Source organism: Leguminivora glycinivorella, chromosome 27, assembly GCF_023078275.1.
Source record: "Leguminivora glycinivorella isolate SPB_JAAS2020 chromosome 27, LegGlyc_1.1, whole genome shotgun sequence".
NCBI classification, from domain to species: Eukaryota; Metazoa; Arthropoda; class Insecta; order Lepidoptera; family Tortricidae; genus Leguminivora; species Leguminivora glycinivorella.
Genome location: NC_062997.1, coordinates 4,957,068 through 4,984,812, shown reverse-complemented (window position 1 = coordinate 4,984,812; position 27,745 = coordinate 4,957,068). Strand labels below are relative to the sequence as shown.

The 27,745-nt window shown below is 38.5% G+C and overlaps 1 protein-coding gene across 2 annotated transcripts in view; it reads right to left on the bottom strand.

Annotated features, from left to right (window-relative positions):
* LOC125240310 (SID1 transmembrane family member 1-like) overlaps nt 1-27,392 on the bottom strand; it is a 35,566-nt gene extending 8,174 nt beyond the window's left edge. The window contains exons 1-14 of one of the 2 annotated variants that reach the window (XM_048148190.1): nt 27,183-27,392; nt 24,247-24,316; nt 23,269-23,359; nt 21,161-21,283; nt 15,932-16,110; nt 15,129-15,317; nt 14,466-14,549; nt 12,763-12,923; nt 11,356-11,510; nt 9,709-9,846; nt 7,863-7,971; nt 6,486-6,597; nt 5,757-5,939; nt 3,671-3,791 (exon numbers count right to left, since the gene is read on the bottom strand). In XM_048148190.1, coding sequence (XP_048004147.1) covers nt 3,671-3,791; nt 5,757-5,939; nt 6,486-6,597; nt 7,863-7,971; nt 9,709-9,846; nt 11,356-11,510; nt 12,763-12,923; nt 14,466-14,549; nt 15,129-15,317; nt 15,932-16,110; nt 21,161-21,283; nt 23,269-23,359; nt 24,247-24,316; nt 27,183-27,280 — 1,813 coding nt within the window. In that variant the 5' untranslated portion in view covers nt 27,281-27,392. The remainder of the gene's footprint in view (nt 1-3,670; nt 3,792-5,756; nt 5,940-6,485; nt 6,598-7,862; nt 7,972-9,708; nt 9,847-11,355; nt 11,511-12,762; nt 12,924-14,465; nt 14,550-15,128; nt 15,318-15,931; nt 16,111-21,160; nt 21,284-23,268; nt 23,360-24,246; nt 24,317-27,182) is intronic. The other variant, XM_048148191.1, reaches the window with a different exon arrangement.
* Between the last annotated feature and the right edge of the window lie 353 nt (nt 27,393-27,745).

The window sequence follows — 27,745 nt, the reverse complement described above, 5'->3', positions numbered from 1 at the left end:
ACTGAGCCACCAAGACTTCAACCAAGCCAGCGAAATTTTCCACTACTAAGGTCAATGGGACCCGTAGCGACATCTACCGTAAGAGTGTTAAACTTCTTAAACGGCAACCGGAGTTCCAAGTCATATTGGAAATTCACCAGTTACGATGCGCTAACCATGCTAATTTTTTTTTTTTGCAGACGTTTCTGCTAATCAGAAGTTAAAAATTTAAATAAGTTTTTTTTGCGAAAATTTCATTCTTCGCACAAGCTTTTATAGCCGACTGTACCTTTCTTTCAAGAGTCATCTACTGCTCTCCGAGACTTTTCTAAAAACCCCTTACTCGATGGGGATACGACGTTTCATAACAGAGTTCCTATGACCACCTTTCTGCTCCATCATCAGATTAGCTCCATGATACCATAATATTGCATTGTCACGTGATTTACATATGTGTGCAAAATTTCAGCTCAATCGGAAACTGGATCAAAATTAGCTTCTACGTTTTGACCCAAACTAAGATACTAACAAGGCAAGTTGAATAAAAGCTTGTAATTATTTAAAAACTAGTTTTTGCCGGCGGCTTCGCTCGCGTTAGGTAGCCTATGTCACTCTCTATCCCTTCAACTACCTCCACTTAACAAATCACGTCAATTCGACGCTCCATTTTGTCGTGAATGACGGACAAACAGACACACACTGTCACATTTATTATATAAGTAAGTTTAAGTATGGATATGTGAAATAAATATGTGAGTGTGCACGGCAAAACGTCCCACTTAGTCGATTGCGCTTTGTCAGTTTATTCACATAAAGATACAAGTAAAAATCGCCTTAATAGTAACTAGAGATGGACTGAATACGGACTTAACCGAATACGAATGTTCGGCCAAACATTCGGTTCAGCTGTTACCGAACCGAACATTCGGCCGAATATTCGTTTGCGCCATATTTTAAACCCTGGCTTAGAGTTAAAAACGTTTCATTGATTGTTAATGGGTACACGCAAGGCTCTTAATGTTCCTATAATTTAGTGCATACTTAAGAAAATTTTGGTTTTTGTTTGTTATGATACGTTATTTTTACTTTTTTACAAAATTATTGCATTTTATTATCACTCCCTATGGTATAGACGTGTGCGCCGCGCCGGCGCGCCGCCGCCGCCGGCGATTTTGGCCACGCCGCCGCCGCCGATTATTAATCGGCGTGAAATCGGCGTGACCTTGGTGGTTAATAAACTGCTCAAACTTAGTATTTGATTAAATTTTTGGACTTTTTATGCTTTTATTTGTTACAATTTCCAATATATATACTTTACTTTTATTAAAATATTATATATTCAGCACTAAGAAAGATTAGGAACCTTAATGTGAAGTTATAATGGCATGCGAAAACCGGATATGCGGGGAGACCTGTGGTAGTGACAACGTTGACCTAGCATACGACTTGACACAATGGTTTTCAGCGTCTACGAGAAAACCACACGTGGAGAGCCAAGAACTTTCCCTGTTGGATCTTCTGTTATCGTTTCATCTGGATGACTACCATATTGTAATCCATTCAAGGTTGCATGGCTCCTTGAAATATTGTCCGTTCTAAAATGCCCACGTGCCCACCGCGTCGGGAAATTGCTTATAGCCGTGTGTAAGACTGTAAATCGGCAGATTGAAATAGGATGCGATTGTTTTTTGCGTCTTACTCTTAGAAGTATACTACCCAGGTAACCCAGGTTTGCTTCACTTCGCTTAATCCTAATTTTGTTCTGCAGGAAATGAAGCTTTTCATTCCATGCTCTGTGGTTTCAAGTACCAAACTTCATTTTGATCGTATCGTGTTTTAAGTGGCCTAATATGTGTCCCACTGCTGAGAAAACGCCTCTTCTTCTTTCCCCCACTCATCACGATTTGATGCCCGCTCCCGCCAGTCATTGTATCTATTTTTTTCATCTACCTCTGCCCCGGCTAAGCTGCGGTAACCATTCAGTTGCTACTTTGGCCCACCAATCCAGGTGCATTCGGCAAACATGTCCTGCACGTATCATATAGCACATGGAAAATTATTCAGTGATCCAAGAAGAAAAAATCAGAACCACTGTCTGCGTCCAACTCAAATTGCCGAGAACTATATGCCGGATGTTCGTTTCCAGCATAGTTCAGCATGTAAAGCTCTTTTTTCCTCGACAGTGATAACGATGGAATTCTTGTAATTGTGCTGAAGTTGTATGCTTCTGAGAGGTCATCAATATCAAAGACCTCTTTTTCAGCGTAGACCCAACCTCATAATAAAAAATGAGCTTTGGCTTTGATATACGTAGCTGCAGCCTACGATCGCGATTGGCACCAAGTTCTTGTTTCGAAGCTTCCATCATAAGATATTGTTCGAATGGTTCAGCAGCTTTCTCGCAAATACAAGCATAAAGGTTGAAATTAAACGTTCGGTTCAGACTACATTCATGCTGGATTACTGGTAGCCCTTAGGGTTATAATATATAATAATATCGTTCAGTAGCAGTAGAAGTAGTGTAGTAGTAACATTCTGCAAATCAAATAGTCGCTGTTATGTTGATGATATGAATCTTCTTACAGCGCCAATGGAAAACTTAAACGGAGAGACCCAATTTACAAGTTTCCCATTATCATCACTAAGCTCATCATAATGAAAGAGTTGCTTGTAGATTCATGAACATTTAAAGAAGGAATCCTTAAATGCAAGCCAACATTGATCAAAAAAGGTTTTGTGCCAGCAAAGGATAATTATTAGCGTATACCTACTCGAAAGTATTTTTTCCTATTCCGTGTTCATTTCCATGTGTTATTTAAACTCATAGTTTATATAAAATTATACGTAGTACACCTGTATTGATCAATATTTCAAGAATAATAACAAACAAATGATTTTTATATAAGAAACATAAAATCACGGTCACGCCGATTTCACGCCGAAAATACGCCGCCGCCGCCGATTTTTTGGCAAACGCCGCCGCCGATCGTTTTATGATCGGCGCACACGTCTACTATGGTAGCTAATTAGAATGCTGAAATAGGATGTAATTATCCGATGAATTACGAAACAACTTACGCTATTTCATATACTTTGTTTATTCGGTATATATTCGGCAATGTAACCGAACTATTCGGCCGAATACGAACATAGAAAAGTTTGACGAATATGCCGAATACCGAATATTCGGCCCATCTCTAAATTAGTAACCGACAAATTGGGACGTTTTGGATGGATGAATGGAATACATCTTGAAACTTGAGCAGTTTCAAGTGCTCTGCCACCCCTTTTGGACATACAGGCGTATGGCGTCCATATATACTTAAATGTATGGATTGAATCTGTATACTATGAATGTATGTATGTACCAAAAACATATGTAACTCCGTATAGACGGATAGTCTAAGAAAAAAACCTACCTCAAAGTCAGAGATAAAAAGGTACGGTGGCCAAGATGGCGTTACACCTTTGGGGTACGCTCAGCTGATGGCGCTAATATTAATATTTGACATTTTAACACATATCAAGCTAAGAATATGGGCCAAATTGTCAAAACTGAGGTTCAAAAGTTTTAAGCTTGTGTCGAGAGATGGCAGTCTATGCTCTGTGATTACACATTTTACTTTGACAGTAACTCTCTATAATACTCGATCCTCTTTGGTATGTATGTATGTATGTATGGAAGACTTACCAAACTGAAAGTTCATGCTATTCGGACAGACGTGGTAGGCAGCTGATAACATTCCCTCGCTGACTAACGCTATACCCATGGCGTATAGGAGGCCAAAGTGCTGTGGTATGCCTAGCTCTTTCTGAAATACAAATAATAGTACATTACTACAGAGGCCGGGACAAAGGGGGTTGCCGGCCGAAGACATATAGACGGACGGATAGGTCTGAGGCGGGCAACCCCATTTCCCGCCGAGGTATGTATAGTGCTTTTCTCAAACATGGTATGAAATAAATAAAGTCTACTGAAAATAGTAACTTTGGATGGCTGTATCTCCTAAACGGTGCGTCGTAGCGCAAAAATAATCGAATTTTCGTTCCCCTTGGAAACCCCGTATACGCTTATAAAAAAACAAAAAGTTAAAAAAAAAGAAAAAAAATTTTTTTGTATGAAAACGCACCCAAAATCAAATATTGTCTAGGGCCCGTACCAGTTGCAGTCGGCACGTCTATAAAGCCCCTTATAGTTTTTTTTTTAATTGGCTAAATACCTGGATGTTATGTCACAATTATCTGTGTTTGGAAATTAAAAAACCGGCCAAGAGCGTGTCGGGCCACGCTCAGTGTAGGGTTCCGTAGTTTTCCGTATTTTTCTCAAAAAATACTGAACCTATCAAGTTCAAAACAATTTTCCTAGAAAGTCTTTATAAAGATCTACTTTTGTGATTTTTTTCATATTTTTTAAACATATGGTTCAAAAGTTAGAGGGGGGGGACGCACTTTTTTTTCCTTTAGGGGCGATTATTTCCGAAAATATTAATATTATCAAAAAACGATCAGAGTAAACCCTTATTCATTTTTAAATACCTATCCAACAATATATCACACGTTGGGGTTGGAATGAAAAAAAAAATCAGAACCCACTTTACATGTAGGGGGAGTACCCTAATAAAACATTTTTTTCCATTTTTTATTTTTGCACTTTGTTGGCGTGATTGATATACATATTGGTACCAAATTTCAGCTTTCTAGTGCTAACGGTTACTGAGATTATCCGCGGACGGACGGACGGACGGACGGACGGACAGACAGACATGGCGAAACTATAAGGGTTCCTAGTTGACTACGGAACCCTAAAAAGAAGACTTTGCCGGCCTTGGCCTGCAAGGTTTGTATGAAATTCCATTATCTATCAATCGTCCTAGCCGCACCTGCAACGTCATACTTCGCTGCCAATTATAAGGCACATAACATCAATATTTCATACCATGTTTGAGAAAATATAGTTATTTTGTATTGTTTTGCATACTCATCGACGACGCGCGAACTTGCATGCGATTTTAAATAAATGAAAAATAAATAATATTGTCTTCGGTTACCGCGATAGTTACTCATGAAATAAAACTATGGAAACGGATTAAATCGCGTATAATGAATTTTAAATTCATCCCGACGTTTCGAACTCTTTACAGCGTTCGTGGTCAACGGGTGACTGAGGAAAAAATTACAATGTGCAAAAGCTACCCACATACAAGAAATATTAACGAACCATGACCACAAATAATATAGATTTTTAAGACAGGTTCACACACTATTAATAAAGCTAGTTATACAATACTCAAAAAATTTACCATTACTATGTTAAAAAAAAACACTTAACCCACTTATTTACCAGTACAGCCACTACATAATATAGTGTAGTATCCCATATAAAGAATCTTACCTTATGAGATTATAGCCCGGGATCCCTTTAGAAAAATACCTACGTTATAAATTATAGTCTAGTCTGAATCCCACCAAAAGTATGTTGGTTTATTAGATTATGGTCCAGAGTCCTATTAGAAAACTACTTACACCATTGATTACAGTCTAATAACTCAAATGTAGTCTAGCATCCTCACATTTTATATTACCTTAATTGACTGTAGTCAAAAATCCCACCGTACAAAATCACACTTTATAATACTATAGTCCAGGAGCCAACCAAATTTTTCTTAAGAAATTCAAATGTAGTCTAGCATCCGGACCTAATTTTCCTTACCTCATAGGATTAAAGTGTAGCATCCCACTATTGTTTTAATGACAAAGTTTAAGAAGGTATATATTACCTCTCTCCTAAGCCGTGCCTGGTACCAATCGTGTCTCCTCCACACAGCAGCCAGGAATAGTGCTCCTAGTACCACATATCCCAAATTAGAGTACACGTGGTTGAAATCCGATAAAGCCAGTAAGGGGTGAGCGCAGAGAGAGTTAAAGTAGCATAGATCCGCGTTGCCCGATTGGTTAAGTAACTGAAAAAAAAAAGTTTTATTATAACCTAACCTAACCACAAAATTAAAATTTAAAAAAAAGCCCCGACCGCGACATAGTAGACCGATTTTCATGAAACATGGCTAAGAATGTTCGTTCGTTTTCTTTCAACCCCTTATTTGCCAAGAGTGGCACTGAAGCTTTAGTAGTTTCATGTGTTCTGCCTACCCCTTTATGGGATACAGGCGTGATTGTATGTATGTATGGCTAAGAACACTCCCGACTAACTCAGCTTTCAAACAAAAAAAACTAAATCGGTTCATCGGTTCATCGGTTGTCGCCTGCGGTATTTCCGGACCGATACGACCTTCAAATCTTCAAGAAAAGAGCGTACACCCATCTTAAAGGCCGGCAACGCACCTCCAACACCTCTGGTGTTTCGGGTGTCCATGGGCGGCGGTGATCGCTTACCATCAGGCGACCTGTCTGCTCGTTTGCCTCCTATCCCATTAAAAAAAAAAATCCGTTCGGGAGCTTCGATGCCACAGACCGACACACACACAGTACAGTATGGATAACAAACTTACCCTTTGATATGTCACAACCAGCTGTATGACCGGTAAAGTGTAAAATACAGCTACTGTTAAAACGTTCCAGAGATACATTTTGGAGCGCGCTTGCAATACTCGGGGGCGACACCTAAAAACAATTCTTATTATTAGTTTTTATTAGTGATGGGCCGAATATGGATTTTGCCGAATACGAATATTCGGCCGAACATTCGGTTCAGCTCTTACCGAACCGAACATTCGGTTCAGCTCTTACGGAACCGAACATTCGGCCGAATATTCGGTTACGCCATATTTCTAAAGTGCATGTTAAGATTAAAACTAGTAAATGATTGATAACGGTTACATATGTTACTACAACTATGTTCTTATGAATTATGATTTAGTGGATAACTAAAACTCAGTTAAAATAATTCTGAACTCTTCTCAACACTTAAACTACGGTTTTTTAACTTTTTTAAAAAACAATTGTATTTACATTTTGAATTTTTGACGCATAATTATCTCTTTTTAGTAGTTCCTTTGAAAACTATACTAAATAGGAGCTTATTATCCAATGGAATACGTAAGATCTTCATTACTTATTTGCTTTGTTTATTCGGTAAATATTCGGCAATGCAACCGAATTATTCGGCCGAATACGAACATTGAAAAACTTGCCGAATATGCCGAATACCGAATATTTACCGAATATTCGGCCCATCTCTAGTTTTTATCAAGCACAAAAAACTAAGAATACATTTAAAAGAGCAAAGTTTTGGGTGAGATTTGAACTCACGGCCATTGGATCGCCAGCCCAGTGCTCTACCATCTGAGCTACCAAGACCTCATCTATAGAATACATAGAACACATCCATGACTCAGGAACCCATCTGTGCCCATCACACAAATAAATGCCCTTACCGGGATTCAAACCCAGGACAGCGGCTTAGCAGGCAGGGTCACTACGCGATAGGCCAGACCGGTCGTCGGTTATTTATTTATTTTTTACTAAAGAGACAAAAAATTAAAATTTTGAAAAAACCCCCGACCGCGACATAGTGGACCGATTTTCATGAAACATGGCTAAGAACACTCCCGACTAACTCAGCTTTCAGACAAAAAAAACTAAATCTAAATCGGTTCATCCGTTCGGGAGCTATGATGCCACAGACAGACACACACACAGACAGACAAACAGACAGACAGACACGTCAGACTTATAACACCCCGTCGTTTTTGCGTCGGGGGTTAAAAAGTAGCCTATGTCACTCTCCATCCCTTCAACTATCTCCACCTAAAAAATCACGTCTTTTCGTCCCTCCGTTTTGCTGTGAAAGACGGACAAACAAACAGACACACACACTTTCCCATTTATAATATTAATATGTGTTTTTTTGAGAAAAGGCCGTATACCTGGCTAGATTAGCGACGCACAGCCTCCCCATAATTCTTAGATCTTTCTCCCGATTGATGTCATCTAGTGTCGAATAGTCTGACTCTGTGTCTGATGATGAACTGCATTCTGTAACAAAACAACATCAGTAGTAGTAGTAGTAGTAGTAGTAGTAGTACCTAGTAGTAGTAAAACACTTAATTGTACCAAAGAGGATCTAGTATTATAGAGAGTTACTGTCAAAGTAAAATGTGTAATCACAGTGTCATAGACTGCCATCTCTCGACACAAGCTTAAAACTTTTGAACCTCAGTTTTGACAATTTGGCCCATATTGTTAGCTGGATAATGGATATGTGTTAAAATGTCAAATATTAATATTAGCGCCATCTAGCCGAGCGTCCCCCAAAGGGGATAATTAAGCATAAAATCTGTCTAAAAATTTACTTTTTTCACATTCTGAATGTAGATTATCGCTTAAAGTTTATGTAATTAACACAAAAGCAATATTTTTATTGATTTTTCACGCTTAATTATCGTTACAAAACTGACAGTGAGTTAATTTTTGTTAACGACTTACGCTAATTGGGGGGTCCCAAATTATGAAAATGCCCCTAGATTAAAATTAGACTATATGACTCTCGAGCATAAAGCTACATATAAAACATTAATTTTATACTACAGAAAGCATAATGGCATGTAATGATTATGTAATGACTGTAACAAACACAACAACGGGCTTAAAACGTCATCACACACCACTATGCTCACCGTATAGCTCTGTCTCGTCATAATACAGCTCTGCCACGTCAGAATACAGCTGTGCCACGTTAGAATTCAACTGCGTCACGTCATAATACATCTCTGGCACGTCAGAATACAGCTGTGTCACGTCAGAATACAGCTGTGTCACGTTAGATAGTTCTGACGTGACAGATACTCGAGGCTGCATGAAGGCCAGTTTGATGAAACTACCTTCCATGTGATCTGAAATATCTGACAAGAAAATTTATTGACGTTTTTTAGTTACCCTTCGGGTTGGAAAGTCAGATGGCGGTCATCTTCGTAAAGCTAGTCCTATGCCAAATCTTGGGATTAGTTGCCAAAGCGGACCCCAGGCTCCCATGAGCCGTGGCAAATGCCGCGATAACGCAAGGAGGATGATGATGACACAATGTGTACTCTATACGAACCAGTTCTAGTATACTCTCCAGTCTCTACATCACATGGCGACCCTGCCAGTTCTTTAGTATGAGTAAAGTTACCGATGTCCCTGCAATCTCTCTCGCCCACTAGACGCGTTGAGCTCTCGGCTTCCACATTGATCGGCGTGGCGTATCTGTCTATCATTACTAGTAGATTACATACACGTAGTCTGTCTATCATTACTAGTAGATTACAAACATGTGATCTGAGGCTTTCTTATTGATTGGCCAAGGCACACCTCGGACACTGGCGATCAAATATATGAAATAGGCGCATTCTTAGCACGCTGTCTAAGCTGGTGTAGGTGAACGCGTACTATGCTTGTATGAGTGAAATATGACAGGTCGACTGTTCGCGTTTTTGACAGGCGGTAACTGTGAGGTAACCGAGAGGGGGTGGGCGGCACTTTCAGCGGGGAGCGGGAGTGGCCATACGGTACGATAGTACTCTTTATTATACTGTGGCCAAGGTGTGTGTATTATTTTTCATTTCAACGGACACGGGACTCGGGAACTTCGTTTAGCGCAGCGGCCAGAAATTTGACGCTTTCCGGCCGGAGAGTAAAAAGTAAGTTTGCTGTTTGTTTGACAGTAAGTATATTGGAGCCTCGGACAGACACACAGACAAACTTGGTGAGTATAACTACTATTAGTATAGTTACCGATGTCCCTGCGATCTCCCTCGCCCACTAGACGCTGCGTTGAGCTCTCGGCTTCCACATTGATTGGCGTGGCGTGGCGTCTGCGTATAGACACGCTGTCGGCGTCATGGGGTGTCGAGGGGGATGATATGCATTCCGCTGAAAAAAAAAAACACGTTTAACACTTTCGCATGATCCCGCCTGGTGGGCACTCGTATTTTCTCAGATGCCGGAGAACCCGCTAAGCGGGTTCTTGAGCGGGTTCTCGCCGTACAAGCGAGCGGTTATAAATTACAACCGGTTTCTAACGTAGTGCGACATTTTTAAACCCCCGACGCAAAAACGACGGGGTGTTATAAGTTTGACGTGTCTGTCTGTCTGTCTGTGTGTGTGTCTGTCTGTGGCATCGTCACTCCCGAACGGATGAACCGATTTAGATTTAGTTTTTTTTGTCTGAAAGCTGTGTTAGTCGGGAGTGTTCTTAGCCATGTTTCATGAAAATCGGTCTACTATGTCGCGGTCGGGGGTTTTTTCAAAATTTTAATTTTGTTTATCTGGTAGTGAATGTGAATTCGTTTTTTAATAATTTTTGATATTCTTTTGCCATATTAAGGGTAAACAAATTTCGACATTGTTAGCAACCACGACGATGCATAAAACTCACAATGACAGTTTATAAAATAAACCCTGAATTAAAATTTTGAAAAAACCCCCGACTGCGACATAGTCGACCGATTTTCATGAAACATGGCTAAGAACACTCCCGACTAACACAGCTTTCAAATAAAAAAAACTAAATCGAAATCGGTTCATCCGTTCGGGAGCTACGATGCCACAGACAAACACACACACAGACAGACAAACAGACAGACAGACAGACAGATAGACAAACAGACAGACAGACACGTCAAACTTATAACACCCCGTCGTTTTTGCGTCGGGGGTTAAAAATAAACCCTGAAAAAGTTAGAACAAATACCTACCATTCGAAAAAATATGAACACGTAGGTAGGTAGGTAAATATCTTAATAAGGCAACTGCCCTCGATAAGTAGCCTTAAGCAGTCTTTAATTGTATCCGTCTGTATTTGTTTGTATTCGTTTGTATTTTTGCAGTTACTTACCTTCATTCAGATTCGCCTCAACCTCGCCTTCCGTCGTTGGTACACCACTGTGATTGATTATAAAGGCCACATAGAAACATAAGAAGAAGCCTAGAGCCACCCCTGTTGCTATCATGTAGTCCTGGTACCATTACTTACCTTTTCTTGATATTTTAAAGTGTATTTCAAGTTATATTGCTCAATTTACCTAGATTTAACAAGTATTCGTTTGTATTTCTGCAGTTTTTTACATTACTATCGCCTTCTTATATTTTCTGCTTACCTTTATTCAAATTAGCTTCTGCATCTTGCCTCGCCTTCCGTTGTTGGTACACCACTGTGATTATAAAGGCCACATATAAACATAAGAAGCCTAGCGCCGCCCCTGTTGCCATCATGTAGTAATGGTACCATTACTTACCTTTTTGGGATATATTAGAGTTTATTTACAAGAAATATTACCTAGATTTAACCAGTATTCGAATGTATTCGTATGTATGTATTTGTTTGTATTCGTTTGTATATTTGCAGTTTTTTTTATTAATATTCTTATATTTTCTGCTTACCTTCATTTAGATTAGCTTCAGCATCCTGCCTAGCCTTCCGTCGTTGGTACAACACTGTGATTATAAAGGCCACATAGAAACATAAGAAGAAGCCTAACGCCGCCCCTGCGGCGATCAAATAGTCCTGGTACGATATCGTGGCTATGATGCGAAGGCTGAAACAAATGGGTTTATTTAAAACTAGGCGGTTAGTTAAATAAAACAAACGCGGCCGAACAAACTCCGCTATTATGCTTACCACAAGGAATTGGCTTGTATTATATTATATTTTTTAATACAGTTGCTCAAAAAGTGCCCGTTTTTTGGCTGTTTAGCGTGCGAGAAGTTGTTTTTTACGCACTCGTGCGTAAAAAGTATGCGTTCCATTTTACGGCTACTTACCGAGCTGTTTTAATATTAGTATATTTTACTAAGACGGAATAAAACTATAAAAATACTATTAAGTGATTAATGTTTAAAACATTGATATTTCATATGTAATTGCTTAATTTTAGTCATACTAAACATAATTTATAAAATGGTTTACACTTTGAAAAAGTGGCTCATAATGAGTCGTGTAAACAGAACGTGGAATGGGACGAAACGCGTCGTCTGTCATTTAAAGTAGTGGCGTCTTATCAATGTTACCAACTTAATGCAAGCACGTTCAAAAACCTTAATATGTTACGCGATTTGTCATTATATTTTTATGTTATTTGTAATACATCGAGGCATAAATGGTCGATTGAATTAAAATGTAGGTATATATTAAACAATCGTCCCAAATCGTAAATGTTTATGTTTTTATGGCAGACAATGAAATAAATAAATTGTGTTGGATGGATAGCAAAATCGAAAATATGAACGCAAGTTTAAACCTTCAAAGATACGTACGTCAATGTCAATGCGAAAATTGGGAGTTCGCATTGTTTATCGTTTTATTTCGTTGTAGTAGTGTTTTTTCGTAACTGTATTAAAAAACGTCGTTCGTCACACGTGCGAGAATAAATTCATGTAATGACATACTTCTCGCACTTATAACGAAATGTACTAATATATCATGTACGAATAAATATGTCCAAGCGCTTTTAAACCGTTTAATGAATAATTGTCCTGTATTAAAATGTATTTACACATATTCAAACGTATTTGCATGTATTTTCCATGCCATGGTGGGTCTGAGGTTTTCATATTCACTATTATGAAGATTGCATAAATACTAGGTACCTAATACATATAAATAAATATTATAGGACATGAATATGAAGTATGCATCTGTATGGTATTTATTTGCGACGTATTATTATGGAATTTAGATTTTCAAGTAATAATTGTACTGTGTTCACCTGTATTCACATGTATTTAAATGTATTTGCACAGTATTTTTTGTACATTTTACTTGCGAGTTTTTAAGTATTGCTAACTTACGTGAAGTTTTTCGTCCTCGCCGTAGTTTCCACGTAAGTCTCTTCCCACCCCAGATATCTCGCCATAGTGGGTAGAGTCTTGTTCGAGATTTGCCCCGTGCAGTCCTCATCTGAAGTTTTCACTATGAAAACTATGTAGAAGCCAACGGGGAACATGTCTTGCTGGAATTCAAGATTTCTCTTTTAAATAAACAATACCTACTTACAGTTTTAAGTCAATAATACAATCATGAAGGTATTGTTTTCCATCGCCTAAGGATCCTAATGCGTTAGGATTTTTTTTTAATACTGCGTCGGTGGCAAACAGGCATACGGTCCGCCTGATGGAAAGCGGTCACCGTAACCTATGGATGCCTGCAACTCAAAGAGTGTCACATGCGCGTTGGCCACCCCATTAGAAACTTGTACATTCCCTTTTGTGGGGGTAGGATGTGAGGTAGGGCATAGCGAATGATATTCCGCTTTGTGCGGTAGGCATAGCTGGGCACCGTTAATCAAATAGTTAACTTCGTTAATCGCTAATCCGTTACTAAAAAAGTTAACTTCGTTAATCGTTAAAGCGATACATTTCGACAAATTTAACGTAAGTTAAAGTTAATCGTTAATCCGTTAACACGTGAAAAAAATTGAACTTTTCTTTAATTATTTAGTTGCATCAGTATCCACTATAACGTATTATATTGTATAAGGCCGAAGTACAGCTAGCCTATTAAACTCTAGGCTGCACGTGGAAGGCAGTGATCGCCTGAGATACTGCCAAGAGCTGTGTCAGGAGAGATGCTGGCGGTAACGGGACTGTTGTGGCACTTTGGGCGGTAGAGGCTAGGGAAGCGAATGTGGTCGTAAATAGGGCTCGAATTTGCTGCCCTATCACTACAACAGTCGCCATGGTAAAGCTTAGGATTCACCGAATCAAAGTTAGTAAAAGCAAATCCACGTGAAGAATACTTTTTTAGGTAATATTTCGAACTTTTAGCAATCGACATCGGTAAAACCTAGGATTTACCGGCAAATCATAGGATTTGCCGTACTTCGGGCTTTTATAGTAGCGTTCAGAACGTGTTTTTCGCAGCGCAGATGGCGCCAGTGCCCTACTAGATTAACGATTAACGGACTCGGAGAAATTTAACGGAAGTTAACGAGTCCGTTAACATTTTTTCAAGTTAACTTAAAAGTTAATCCGTTAATCGAAATGTTAACTTCGTTAATTAACGATTAACGGATTAACGAGTTAATGCCCAGCTATGGCGGTAGGGCACAGCACAATGGATATCATTTCGCTCTAATCTAGAGCAGAGCCCAACTGAGGAAGTACCTCCGCCTTACAGACCGGAAGACCGGAGCCAAATAGCACTAGACCCTACTCATAGTGTTATGTTCCTGCTGGTGAGTAAGGCTGCCAGAGCTCAACGAGGGTACGGTGCGCTGGTGGCGGAAGGACCTACGGAACTAATTGTTCTGTCTATTGTCCTTTGAGTCGTCAGCAACCGAACCATCCTTAGAACTTGTACAATCCTTTTTGCTGTGTACTTAACACAGCAAAAAGGAGTGTAATAGTTTCTAATGGGTTGGCAACGCGCATGTGACACCCCTTGAATTGCAGGCGTTCATAGGTTACGGTGACCGTTTTCCATCAGGCGGACCGTATGCTTGTTTGTCACTGACGTAGTATAAAAAAATCGCGCTAACTCCTAGATTACTTACGTTTAAAGTGATGCCGCCTCGCCTCGTCATCGTAAGGTAGTATCCGTCGTATAGTATATTTCTTTCATTGTCGAATACTGGGCACTGAAACCAAATATAAAATGTTACTTAAGCCAAAAAAGATCGAGTATTACAGAGAATTACTGTCGAAGTAAAATGTGTAATCACAGTGGCTTAAACGGCTTAAAACTTTTGAACCCCAGTTTTGACAATTTGGCCCATATCCTTAGCTTGATATGTATTAAAATGTCACATATTAATATTAGTGCCATCTAGCCTAGCGTCCCCCAAAGGTGTAACGCCATCTAGGTCACCGTACCTTTTTCTGTATGGCACTGAGGTATGTTTTTTTCTTAGACTTTACTTGTCTAGATGGAGTTATATTATATGTCTTTGCTTAAGCCTATTCAACTTTCTCGATAGGCTTTTACACTCGAAGATATTCTCCGTAAATACACTTATGTTACTAATGTGTCAGTTTTTTGACATTAATAATGAATGTATTTGTTAATATCCACACGTATTCATAAGTATTTAGAAGTATTTGCAAGTATTTTTGTAATAGAGCTTGTAGTTAGCCGAACGAAAACTCGTTTTGAAACTTTTGACTCCTGTTGGGTCGATGGCTCACATTATAGTTTTTTTTTTACAAATAAAACTTACCGAAAAGTTCTGTATAGATATGACAGCACACACATCATCATCTGACTCTATCATGACAATGACACTCTTCGGTTGTCGAAACCACGAGTATGACTGCTGGCTCTCGAAGATATTCTCTAAAAACACGCTTTTCTCTTCCCCGCTACACATGGACTGTCTTTTCTCACTCTGTTTCTTTAAGTCCATCTCCTGAAAATTTAAATTTAGTTTTTAGAATTCAGGTCTCCTAAAACTTATAATATAATATTGGAGAATTCACGAATTTGAAATCAAGAGTAAAATGTTAAAGTTATGCCTAATTTTTATGTGATTTTAAATGGAACAAAAGTTATAGGTAGTTAAAACGACTCTCAACTCTATGTTAAAGCATATCTTGTCCAAGAGTAATGCCAAATTTAGAAAAAATACAGGTAGATCTGCACAATCACACACGCGACAATCACGCGTCAAATAGCGTAAATTATCAGTACCACTACACGGCACTAGGTGTCAACAGTGTCGCGTCTGCCAAAAATATAATATTAAAACAGTTTACAACTTATATTACAAGCAGAAGGAATTTAAAAACAGAGTACTGATTAATACTATTGTAATGTTAGCTAAAAATTGTTGAGTATTAGACTTTTTGTTCGTCGCGACACCTATTGATAAGTAGCAGTACTGATAATTTACGCTAGTTGACGCGTGATTGACGCCTGAATGACGATAGATGTCACTACAAATAACTTGCATTTACTGATGTATGGAGTTACAACTCTTCCCTTACTTATTCCTCTATGTTCAATGTTCATATTAACACTTACCTTTTCCTGTTTAAAAGGAAAGAAGTAGTATTTCGGCTGGCTCGGCGTGACCGTAATATTGGTAGTAGTATTTAGTTTTATGTAGAAATCCTTGACCGTTTCTACTACAATAGTAACTTCTATCGGATCTGGTGATGAGGACGTTAAATGGACGAGAGGCGTGTTCTGGTTCGAGACATCTGAAAAGTGGTATTTGTGCTCAATTATATTTTAAATTTACGGTATAATGGCTTTATAACTACTATCTAACTAAGACTTATGGAACAAACAAAAAACTATGTAAATAACGTCACTACAGATTATCACATAACTGGCACGAATGTATTGAACATCCTCTGTGTCATCATCATTACACTCTTACCCGTTATTCATAAACGTACTCTAAAGTTATCAACCCGATAAAGTTCGTTTGTCCCTTTCTATCACACCAATACGTCGGAAAGGGACAAACGAACTTTATCGGATTGATAATTTTAGTGAACGTTCATGAATACGGGGGTTAGTATTTGTCCCGTACTTACGTACATTTTGACACACTTGAAACACAAAATGTTTTTGTACTTTTTTTACTGTGCAAGTCTGCATAATGTACACTCACGGACTTTAATTGTTGAGCCATTTAGAGGCCACAATAATTTTGTCATTTTATAGTTAAGCTATGACGTGTCCAGTATAAAACGGGCTAGAAGTGAATCAACAAAGTCCGTGACCGTACGGCTTTTTCTTTTTAGGCATGTATTTCGGCAGAGGGAATAAAGTGAGGAGTGATTCTTAAAAAGGCGAGACGACTAAAAAAAACTAATTAGTCCGTCAGTTAGATTATCAAAGAATTTTAAACACGTATTTTTTTCTTTTTTCTCGTAAACGAAAAATGACGACGGTACAGTGCGTTGAAATTTCGCGTGACGTCACGCCTAGGTACAATTTTTACTTAGAAGTGACGTCACAAGCCCCCACTCCGGAACTTTGATGATAGAGCATCAAAGTTTGTATTTTTTCATTAATTAGAAAAAGCGAAAAATATGTGTTCAGTATTTTTGGACGATCTAACTGACGGACTAAACAGAATGCCATTTTTTTTATGTAGTCGTCATCCCAATTAGATTCGTGACAGTTTTCATGATTTTAATTTCGTGGCTGCTGACAATTTGGTGATAAAACTTAATCTATCAGTTTCGTTACAGTCCCCAGAGTAAATAAAACAATTTCATAATATATAATTATAGAATTATGGTTTACTTTAGCAGTGGGGGATAGTATCCGCTATCTAATCAAATGAATATAGGATAGAGTTAGTCGTAGGTAAATTGGCAACGATTTTGAAAGCCTCACCGATGCTAATGTTAAAGTTTTCAACATCAAACTTCGATGAAATTATGACGTTATACTTAACCCTTGCAGAGATATCAAAATAGATGCTATGTTGGCATCTATTTTGGTGGTAGAATTTTATTTTCTGAACAATATTTGATGGTTTTCAGTGGTTTTTCTTTAGTAAAAAGACATCTACTTTGAGACTGTTACTCATTCGATTAGATTAAAGACAATAAGCTTATATACTCACACAGAAAGAAATAAACAAAAAAATATGGATCCCGAAAATGTACATAAATTCATATTTCAAGCGTTTTTTTTTAACTGAATGTATAAGCTTGTCTAAACTTAAAAGTGTAGGTCGGTGATATAATATAATAAAACGTGATAACAATAAAATTATTTACGTATGAGGGGTCCGCAGTAGACGCGGATCCGTCCCCCATTGACTAAGTCAGCGTGAACAGAAAGATAAATCTTTTTATACACAGTGAATAACCCGACAAATCTTAACAGGGTATTCCTGGTCTCATTTTAAAACTAAAATGGCATATAAACTTTATATATTCTCCAAAACCACATTTAGGTTACTTCTGTGTCTTCTTCTTCCTACCCTTATCCCACGTTATGTGGGGTCGGTACAACACGTCTTCCTCTTCCATTCTCCTCTATCTTTCGTCATCTGAACACTCGCATCTTTCTTTCTCATATCCTCTTTCACACAATACATCCATCGTTGTTTGGGGTTACCCCTCCCTCTCCATCCTGTGTAAATCTAAATATGTTATAGTTTTTCATTTTTAATAATGCATGTATTTGTGAATATCCACATGTATTCGAGAGTATTTAGTAGTATTCGGAAGTATTTTTTGTAACATTAACCCGATTTAAACGAAAAATCGTCACTTGAGTCGGTCGGTGGATCATATTTTATTGTTTTTTTACAAAAAATACTTACTGAAAAATTCTGAATAGATATGACAGCACATCTGACTCTTCGGTTGCCTAAACCACGTATATGACTGCTTTCTTTCGAAAATATTATAATATAGACTAAAAACGCCTAGTTTCAGAGTTATTACCAATTGCAAAAAAAAACTTGTTGTTACTCATACAAAAGGCCTTTTTAACGGCGTTGTTGCCATTACACATTTTAGATGTCAAAAAGTGACAAGCAAATCTTTCAAAAATGAGGTTTTTTTAAAAAACAAATGTTAATACTCATTTTTATGAAAACTTTTACTTTTCACGTAAAAAAACATTTAAACAGTAAAAAAAAAATTTTACGAAATTCTTCATGTGTTTATAACATTTTTTTTTCTTTCTTTAGGCCTCAGAAATGCGTTGTTAAAATTTGTCGGGTTACTCAGATTCACCGTGTATATTTATAAAACCCGATCAGTCGGTGGTCGCGCTCACAGACATAGAAAAGAAGGAACATTTGAATACTACATGGCGACCCAGCCAGTGCGGTTTCGCGCTTTTTTTAAACCAAAAGAATGATGTAGAGTGGGACATCTTTGTCATAGCATTAGCATAATAAATGAAATATCACATTATAGTAAAATTGTCATACAGGCAATGGACATACAACATACACTTACAAATAGTGCGATAGGGACGGCCTGATGTTTTATCATTTATCGCGCGACCAATCTTGCCAGATCTGGTCGAATTTTATTTTCGACATCATGCAAGTTTAACCACGTTTTCACTGACAGCAATAGGCGATAGTTATCATACAATTTTTTGATAACCAAAAGCCGACAATCGCTTGGCCTTAGTTTTCATATTATGAGAATTGGTTGTCAAGCACATTATTAAAACGCAACGTGCGTTCAAATAATATGATATTTGATGACGACGACCGGTCTGGCGCAGTCGGTAGTGAACCTGCCTGCTACGCCGCGGTCCCGGGTTCGAATCCCGGTAAGGGCATTTATTTGTGTGATGAGCACAGATAATTGTTCCTGAGTCATGGATGTTTTCTATGTATATAAGTAGTTGTATATTATATATATCGTTGTCTGAGTACCCACAACACAAGCCTTCTTGAGCTTACCGTGGGCCTCAGTCAATCTGTGTAAGAATGTCCTATAATATAATATAATATATATATTTTATAAGCCGAATCACAATGAAAATATCGGACGCGAAGTGAGACTTGTTTAAAAAAAAAAAAGCACCATCGCAACGTGTTTCAAACCCTGACCAGAAGTATATGACTACGCGCCATCTTGCGGGATTTCATTACAACTATTTTCTTCATACTATACTGAACTGTCACTGCATATATCAGAATAAAAGCGCCATCATCATCCTCCTATTTTTTTTTTTTTTTTTTTTTTTTTTTTTTTCAGTTTCGCCATGTCTGTCTGTCCGTCCGTCCGTCCGTCCGCGGATAATCTCAGTAACCGTTAGCACTAGAAAGCTGAAATTTGGTAACAATATGTATATCAATCACGCCAACAAAGTGCAAAAATAAAAAATGGAAAAAAATGTTTTATTAGGGTACCCCCCCCCCTACATGTAAAGTGGGGACTGATATTTTTTTTCATTCCAACCCCAACGTGTGATATATTGTTGGATAGGTATTTAAAAATGAATGATAATATTAATAGTTTCGGAAATAATCACTCCTAAAGGAAAAAAAAGTGCGTCTCCCCCCCTCTAACTTTTGAACCATATATTTAAAAATTATGAAAAAAATCACAAAAGTAGAACTTTATAAAGACTTTCTAGGAAAATTATTTTGGACTTGATAGGTTTAGTAGTTTTTAAGAAAAATAAGGAAAACTACGGAACCCTACACTGAGCGTGGCCCGACACGCTCTTGGCCGGTTTTTTTAATACTACGTCGGTGGCAAACAAGCACACGGTCCGTCTGATGGAAAGCGGTCACCGTAACCTATGGACGCCTGCAACTCAAGGAGTGTCACAAGCACGTTGCCAACCCATTAGAAACTTATACACTCCCGTGTTAAGTACACAGCAAAAAGGAGTGTACAAGTTCTAAGGAGGGTTCGGGTTGCCGACGACTCAAAGGACAATAGACGGAACAAATTAGTTCCACAGGTCCTTCCGTCACCAACACACCGCACCCTCGTCGAGCTCTGGCAGCCTTACTCACCGGCAGGAACACAACACTATGAGTAGGGTCTAGTGCTATTTGGCTGCGGTCTTCTGTAAGGCGGAGGTACTACCCCAGTTGGGCTCTGCTCTAGATTCGAGCGAGACGATATCCGCTGTGCTGTGCCCTACCACACAAAGCGGAATATCATTCGCTATGCCCTCCTTCTCCTTGCGTTATCCCGGCATTTGCCACGGCTCATGGCCTTCTTGAGCTTACCGTGGGCCTCAATCAATCTGTGTAAGAATGTCCTATAATATTTATTTATTTATTTATTTATCTGGGGTCCGCTTTGACAACTAATCCCAAGATTTGGCGAAGGCACTAGTTTTTACGAAAGCGACTGCCATCTGACCTTCCAACGAAGGGTAACTAGGCCTTATTGGAATTAGTCCGGTTTCCTCACGATGTTTTCCTTCACCGAAAAGCGACTGGCAAATATCAAATGACATTTCGCACATAAGTTCAGAAAAACTCATTGGTACGAGCCGGGTTCGAAAGCGTGAATAAAAGCGCCATCTTGACAATAATCAAGAAAAGAGCGTACACCCATCTTAAAGGCCGGCAACGCACCTCCAACACCTCTGGTGTTTCGGGTGTCCATGGGCGGCGGTGATCGCTTACCATCAGGCGACCTGTCTGCTCGTTTGCCTCCTATCCCATAAAAAAAAACATTCTTCCTTCCTAAACATTCTTTCTTGACAAAAATCCTTCTGGTCAGGATTTAATGTGTTTTGGCTTTAAAAGTATAATTTTAAAACTATTAAAACAAAATGGCGTCTTACCACATGTCTCCTCGTCTTCAGCAAACATGTTGTTGTGCGGACACAAAGTCCGAGAGATGTTTGTGAACTGCTGATAACTACCAGGTACTTCCACCACCATTGGCAGCTGCCAGGATGACACTCCTGGACAAATATAACATGGTGTAGTCACACAAAAATTAAAAAAAAAAACGACATAGTGGACCGATTTTCACGAAACATGGCTAACACTCCAGACTAATTCAACAAAAAAAACTAAATCTAAATCTGTTCATCCCTTCCGGAGCTACGATGCCACAGACAGACACAAAGACACACAGACAGACATACACGTCAAACTTATAACACCCCGTCCTTTTTGCGTCGGGGGTCAAAAAGGGCACAAGTCCCACCAGGGGCCCGTTTCTCAAAAGGTATAAGCCTTGTATTACAAGTGCGCAAACTGTCAAGTCGTATGCGTTGTCATGGAAACACTGCTGACCACTGACTGACCTTTCGAGAAAAGGGCACAAGTCTCGGACTTGTGCCCTTTTTCACCGAGTCATTTTAGTCGATGATTATTTTCTATAGTCGATGATTATTTTCTATTGAATCAATCTGTTAGCTCCCACAGAGAGCCTTGATGCTAACGATTTTTCAGCACGTAACACTTCGTATAATGGGTAATAAATAATTCAATGTTTTCATTTGCTATGAGTTGACAGGTCTTCTTATTAGCGCAGCGTTAGCGGAGCGCAATGATGCCGGTGCGCCGGACAGAGCAGATTGCGAGCGTATTCAAAGCGGATGGGTGCGTTTTCTGCACATGGTAACTTCTAATCTAAGCCTATATTTTGCAACTTTACTTATAAACTTCTAATAAGTATTGCTATTGAATGACACATAAGAAATCAAAACAACATTTTGGAATAAAACAATTAGCTAAATGGTTAACAATGTTAACATTTAAAGCTCGGCCACACATGCGCGTTTTGATAGCGTAGGCGGAGCGGTAGCGGAGCGCAACGATAGCGGTGCGCCGGACGAACGCTGGCGTTGCGCCCATCGGACGCCGGCGGGAATTAACGAGCGCGGATTGCGAGCGGAACGCCAGTGTTCCGCCGGCGCACCGCTACCATTGCGCTCCGCTAACGCTACGCTATCAAAACGCTTTATGTGTGGCGTAGGCTTTAATCCATATTCAGACAAGCCTGCTCACAATGCGCGCTGTGTTTTGTGACCACGCGAGCGTATAGCGGATCATGCGCCGCGGATCCGCTCTGAATGCGCTCGCATTCCGCTCCGCTAATGCTCCGCTATCAAAACGCCCTATGTGTGGCCGAACCTATGTTTCTGTCTAGAGATGGGCCGAATATGGACTTTGCCGAATACGAATATTTAAGCGGATGTTAAGATTAAAACTATTAAATGATTGATAATGGTAACATATGTTACTAGAACTACATAGGTACATATCGTCACTACTTTTAAAAAATCTCGTATCTCACGCTGTTCCTCAAAGTTTAAACGCAGTAAGTCTATATGCATTCCATACATTGGATGCTAGGCCTTCATCTGTTATTTAGTATATTTAGTGTGTTATGTTATGTTTAATTTTGCTGTTTAATATTTTATTTTGTGTTACTTGTTGTAATGTTTATTTAAAATTCACGGTGCTTTAGTTTTATTTACTGTCATACTGTGTAATTTTCTTTGTGTAAATAAATAAATAAATAAATAAAATAATACATACTTACTACAATTTTCTTTTCATTGACAGACGAAGATACAAGTTTTTTTTAAAGTAGTGACGATATGTTCTTACGATTTAGTGAATTTAACTAAAACTTAGTTAAAACAACTCTGAACTCTTCTCAACTCTTAAACTACGGTTTTTTCAACTTTGTATTTATATTTTGACGCATAGGCAATTACCTCTTTTTAGTAGTACCTTAGAAAGCTACTAAAATAGGAGCTTCTTATCCAATGGAATACGTAAGATCTTCATTCGTTATTTATTTTGTTTATTCGGTAAATATTCGACAATGCAACCGAATTATTCGGCCGAATACGAACATTGAAAAACTTGCCGTATATGCCGAATACCGAATATTCGGCCCATCTCTATTTCTGTCTGCAGAAGAACATACCTTTTTGCTGCCGCGCTGTGACAAAAAGAGGAAATGTGCTGTTGGCAAAGTTACTAGCCACGGTCACTCGCGCCGGGGTGTCGAAGGAGTCCTGTGGACATAGAACATTTTCATTGGACATGTGGGCCACTGTAGAACCTTTTCACAGTAAACGTCCAATGTGACTTCTATGGCAAATAAAGGATGAATTGAATATAAAAAAAAATATTGGGGACACCTTACACAGATCAACTTAGCCCATAGCCCTTATACATACTTAAATAGATAAATACATACTTATATGCATAGAAAACATCCATGACTCAGGAACAAATATCTGTGCTCATCACACAAATAAATGCCCTTACCGGGATTCAAACCCAGGACCGCGGCTCAGCAGGCACTACGCGCTAGGCCAGACCGGTCGTCAAAGGAATAAGGTACTAAATTTAAAATCAAACCGAAAAAAGTTTATATTTTACTTGAAAAATTACAATCAAACAGCTTGTTTATAGAAACCTTAACATTTTACATTTAAAAAATAAATGATAGAGTCCTATTTTTTATCTGAAATGAAATGAAATGAAATATTTATTTTCCAAGTAGGCATATTACAATGCGCTTATGAACGTCAAATAAAACTACGCCGGCTCTAACCCTACGCCTCAGCCTCGAGAAGATTTCAGTCCCCCCTCAGTTGGAGGAGGGTATCCACTATGGGACCGGCAAGAAACTCGGCGGGCCACTTCTTTTCAAAACATTACATCTTATAATTAACATGCATTAAAAAAACAAGATACAATTTAATAAGCAAAAGTATTCATAAAAAAAAAATATTAACACAAGAAATTATACAAAGTACAAAGCTATTCTAAAAAACAATCTAATGTTTTCTGAGTGGCGTTTTGCTTCCAATCCATAAAATTTAAAAATCGCGTTATAGCAAATCCGCGCTAAACGGGGGGCGTAAAGCGGGGTATTACTGTATCAAAGACTCACCCCAGCAAACTCCATGATGTATTCCACATTTTTACTGACATTGACTGTGTATTCAACATCGAATTTGTATCTGAAACAATTAAAACATTACACCCTTTACTAATTACAACAGTTTTTTAATAAATAAATATTGAGGGTCACCTTACAAACAAGCAAAATAGAGCACTATAGTGGCTAAGTCAGGAAAGCAGGTTCGGATTTTTTCCTAAGTAACTAAAAGAGAACATATAAATAGCAAGCGCGAGCGAAGCGAGCGCCATTTTTTTTACTCGGTTTATTAAGACTCAACCCGCCAGCGGGGAATCCGCGAACTTTCAAGCTTTTAAGCAGAGCTGCGGTCTTTGACATATTTTGGGGTATTTTGACTTCACAGGGCGCCTATGTTCCCGACTTTTAGGCCTTATATTTCCCCATGAGTATTATTTTTTTAATACTAAAAGTTAATTAAGGGATTAACTGCGGACTCGATCGTCACCGTTGGGATACCCATTTCGTTATTTTGCCACTAAGTGATCTTAGTGCTATGAAGTTCGCTCACCATCTGCTGGGACTCACAAAATTGCGCCTCTCTGAAACGTTTTGCGCCTTTGGCTTTATGAGGAACTCCGCTTTGGACTGCCGGGTAGACTCATATTTTTGCATTTGGATAGTGACGTAACTTTGTCGTTTGCTGCACATTCCTTACACAGATCAACCTAGCCCCAAACTAAGCAAAGCTTGTACCACAGTATAATAAAGAGTACTATCGTACAGTATGGCCACTCCCGCTCCCCGCTGAAAGTGCCGCACACCCCCTCTCGGTTACCTCACAGTTACCACCTGTCAAAAACGCGAACAATCGGCTTGTCATATTTCACTCATACAAGCATGGTACGCGTTCACCTACACGAGCATAGACTGTGTGCGTAGGAACGCGCCTCTTTCATATATTTGATCGGCAGTGTCCGATGTGTGCTTGTACTATGGGTGCCGAGCAACGATATACTTACTTATATAGATAAATACATACTTATACATATACACAGAAAACATCCATGACTCAGGAACAAATATCTGTGTTCATTACACAAATAAATGCCCTTACCGGGATTCGAAACCAGGACCGCGGCTTAGCAGGCAGGGTCACTAAGCACTAGGCCAGACCAGTCAATTAATTCATCAAGCAAATACAGAGCACATTGATCTCCATTGCCCGCGTACATAATCTTGTTTTTCCCTATAAACTTTGGACCCCCATTTCACCCTCTTAGGAGGTGAATTTTGAAAAATCCTTTCTTAGTGCTCCTCTACACCTTATAAGGAACCTACGTGGCAAATTTGAAATCTCTAGGACCAGCGGTTTCGGCTGTGCGTTGATATGTCAGTCAGTCAGTCAGTTTCTTCTTTTATATATTTAGATAAATGTATTGTATTGCTTTGTATTGTTCTCTTTAATGCAGCAATATGGTCCTGACGCGAAAATGTGGAGACCCTAGCTTTAACACATTGTATCTTAGTCAATGTGTTACCCTATATCAAAGAGGATTGAGTATTATAGAGAGTTACTGTCAATTCTAATGAACACAAGTTAAATTATAATCTATTGAAAATATTTCAACTTGTGCTGTCTTAAAGTAGTCACACTACTATGTATATAAATGACATGATAATGGGATGGACAGAGGGCGCTACGAGTCCTTGTATAGATTACTCATATGAGAGATAATTTCGACCTCGACAGCTGTGACCTGGGTGGCCGAGCGGATTAAGAGGCAGCTCCCGCGATAGGAGAGTACGCTGGTTCGATTCCAGCCTCAGGCACCAGAGGACTTGGTCACTTTTTCTTTCATATATGTAATTTATTTCGGTTTTAAGTTACTGTCAAAGTAAAATGTGTAATCACAGTGCATAGACTGCCATCTCTCGACACAAGCTTAAAACTTTTGAAAGGTTCCCCATTCCCCAAAGGTGTAAGGCCATCTTGGCCACCGTACCTTTTTCTCTAGGGCTTTGAGGTATGTTTTTTTCTTAGACTTTATCCGTCAATATGGAGTTACATATGTCTTTGCCTATGCAATGTTTAGTAAGTATTTTACACTAAAGAAAACAATAATGTGAGTGTGCACGGGAAAACATCCCACTTTGTTGATTGCTATAAAGCCGCTTTGTCAGTTTATTCATAGAAAGATACAAGTAAATTTCGCCTTAATGACAACAGAAAAAGTGGGAAGTTTTACTAAACACACTCACAATTAAAAGAAAACATTCTCACACCCAAATTCCAATATATGCTGATAGTAAGTCATACATACATACATACATACAATCACGCCTGTATCCCATAAAGGGGTAGGCAGAGCACATGAAACTACTAAAGCTTCAGTGTGATAGTAAGTCATTGACATTTATTCTCGTGTATGGATTATATTAGATAAGTAGCTATGTATAACTACCTGTCACTGCAATGTCACAGTTTCGTTTTCTTTCAACCCCTTATCCCTTATTTGCCAAGAGTGGCACTGAAGCTTTAGTAGTTTCATGTGTTCTGCCTACCCCTTTATGGGATACAGGCGTGATTGTATGTATGTATGTATAACTAGGTTACACATAAGTTTACAACGGAGAATCCACACAATCTACTATGATTCATATTTATTATCTTTGCAAAATAAATAACTCATCCATTGATTGAAAAATTCATTGATTTTCTCAATAGATATGTCTTAAAAGCAATAAGTATTATTAAATACAATAAACTAATACATTTAGCTATTATAATTACTATTTATCTCCAATAATTAATCTAAATAAGGTCAGTACCGCGGTACATACGACCGAAACAAAGATTAAAAGTTCAATGAATTTTTTCAACATTACTATCAATGTAAAATGTTTTTTACTGTTTTTATTAAATGGATAAGTAATTCGAATGCGTAATTTACCGTAAAAATACTTACGTGTTGTTGTAATTAAACACAATACCAGAATTTTGCTGACACAAAGAAATGATAGGATAACTGAACAATATATACAATTCTAAATAGCCGACAGCCATTTTGTACCACACACTCCACAATTTCACTTACAACATTGAATTTTAAATACTTATTGCACTTTTTAAGGTATTTTATGTGAGATTTTCGCCTATTTTGGAAACTACTGCAGTATCTACCGTCAAACCATGACTGCTGTAGTGTCAATGTCATAACAATATAGTTGCCATGTGCATTGAGTAAATTCCTCGTAAAATTCTCACTGTCACCCCAAAGAGTAGTATAATAATAGTGTCACCCTCAGAAGAAACTGAAGAAATATTATAATTTATTACAGAACTAGATAAAAGAACAGACTACTCACTAGATCAGCTAGGCCCCTATAGTACATTGTGCAACGAGGGGCGGAAGTCAAATTTTGCAAAGGAGAGTAAATTAAATAGCAAACGGCTTGCCGGAGCAATTTAAGGACTCTAGTTTTTAATATTCTTACGCCCCGAGTAACACAATGTTTCATGACACTTGCA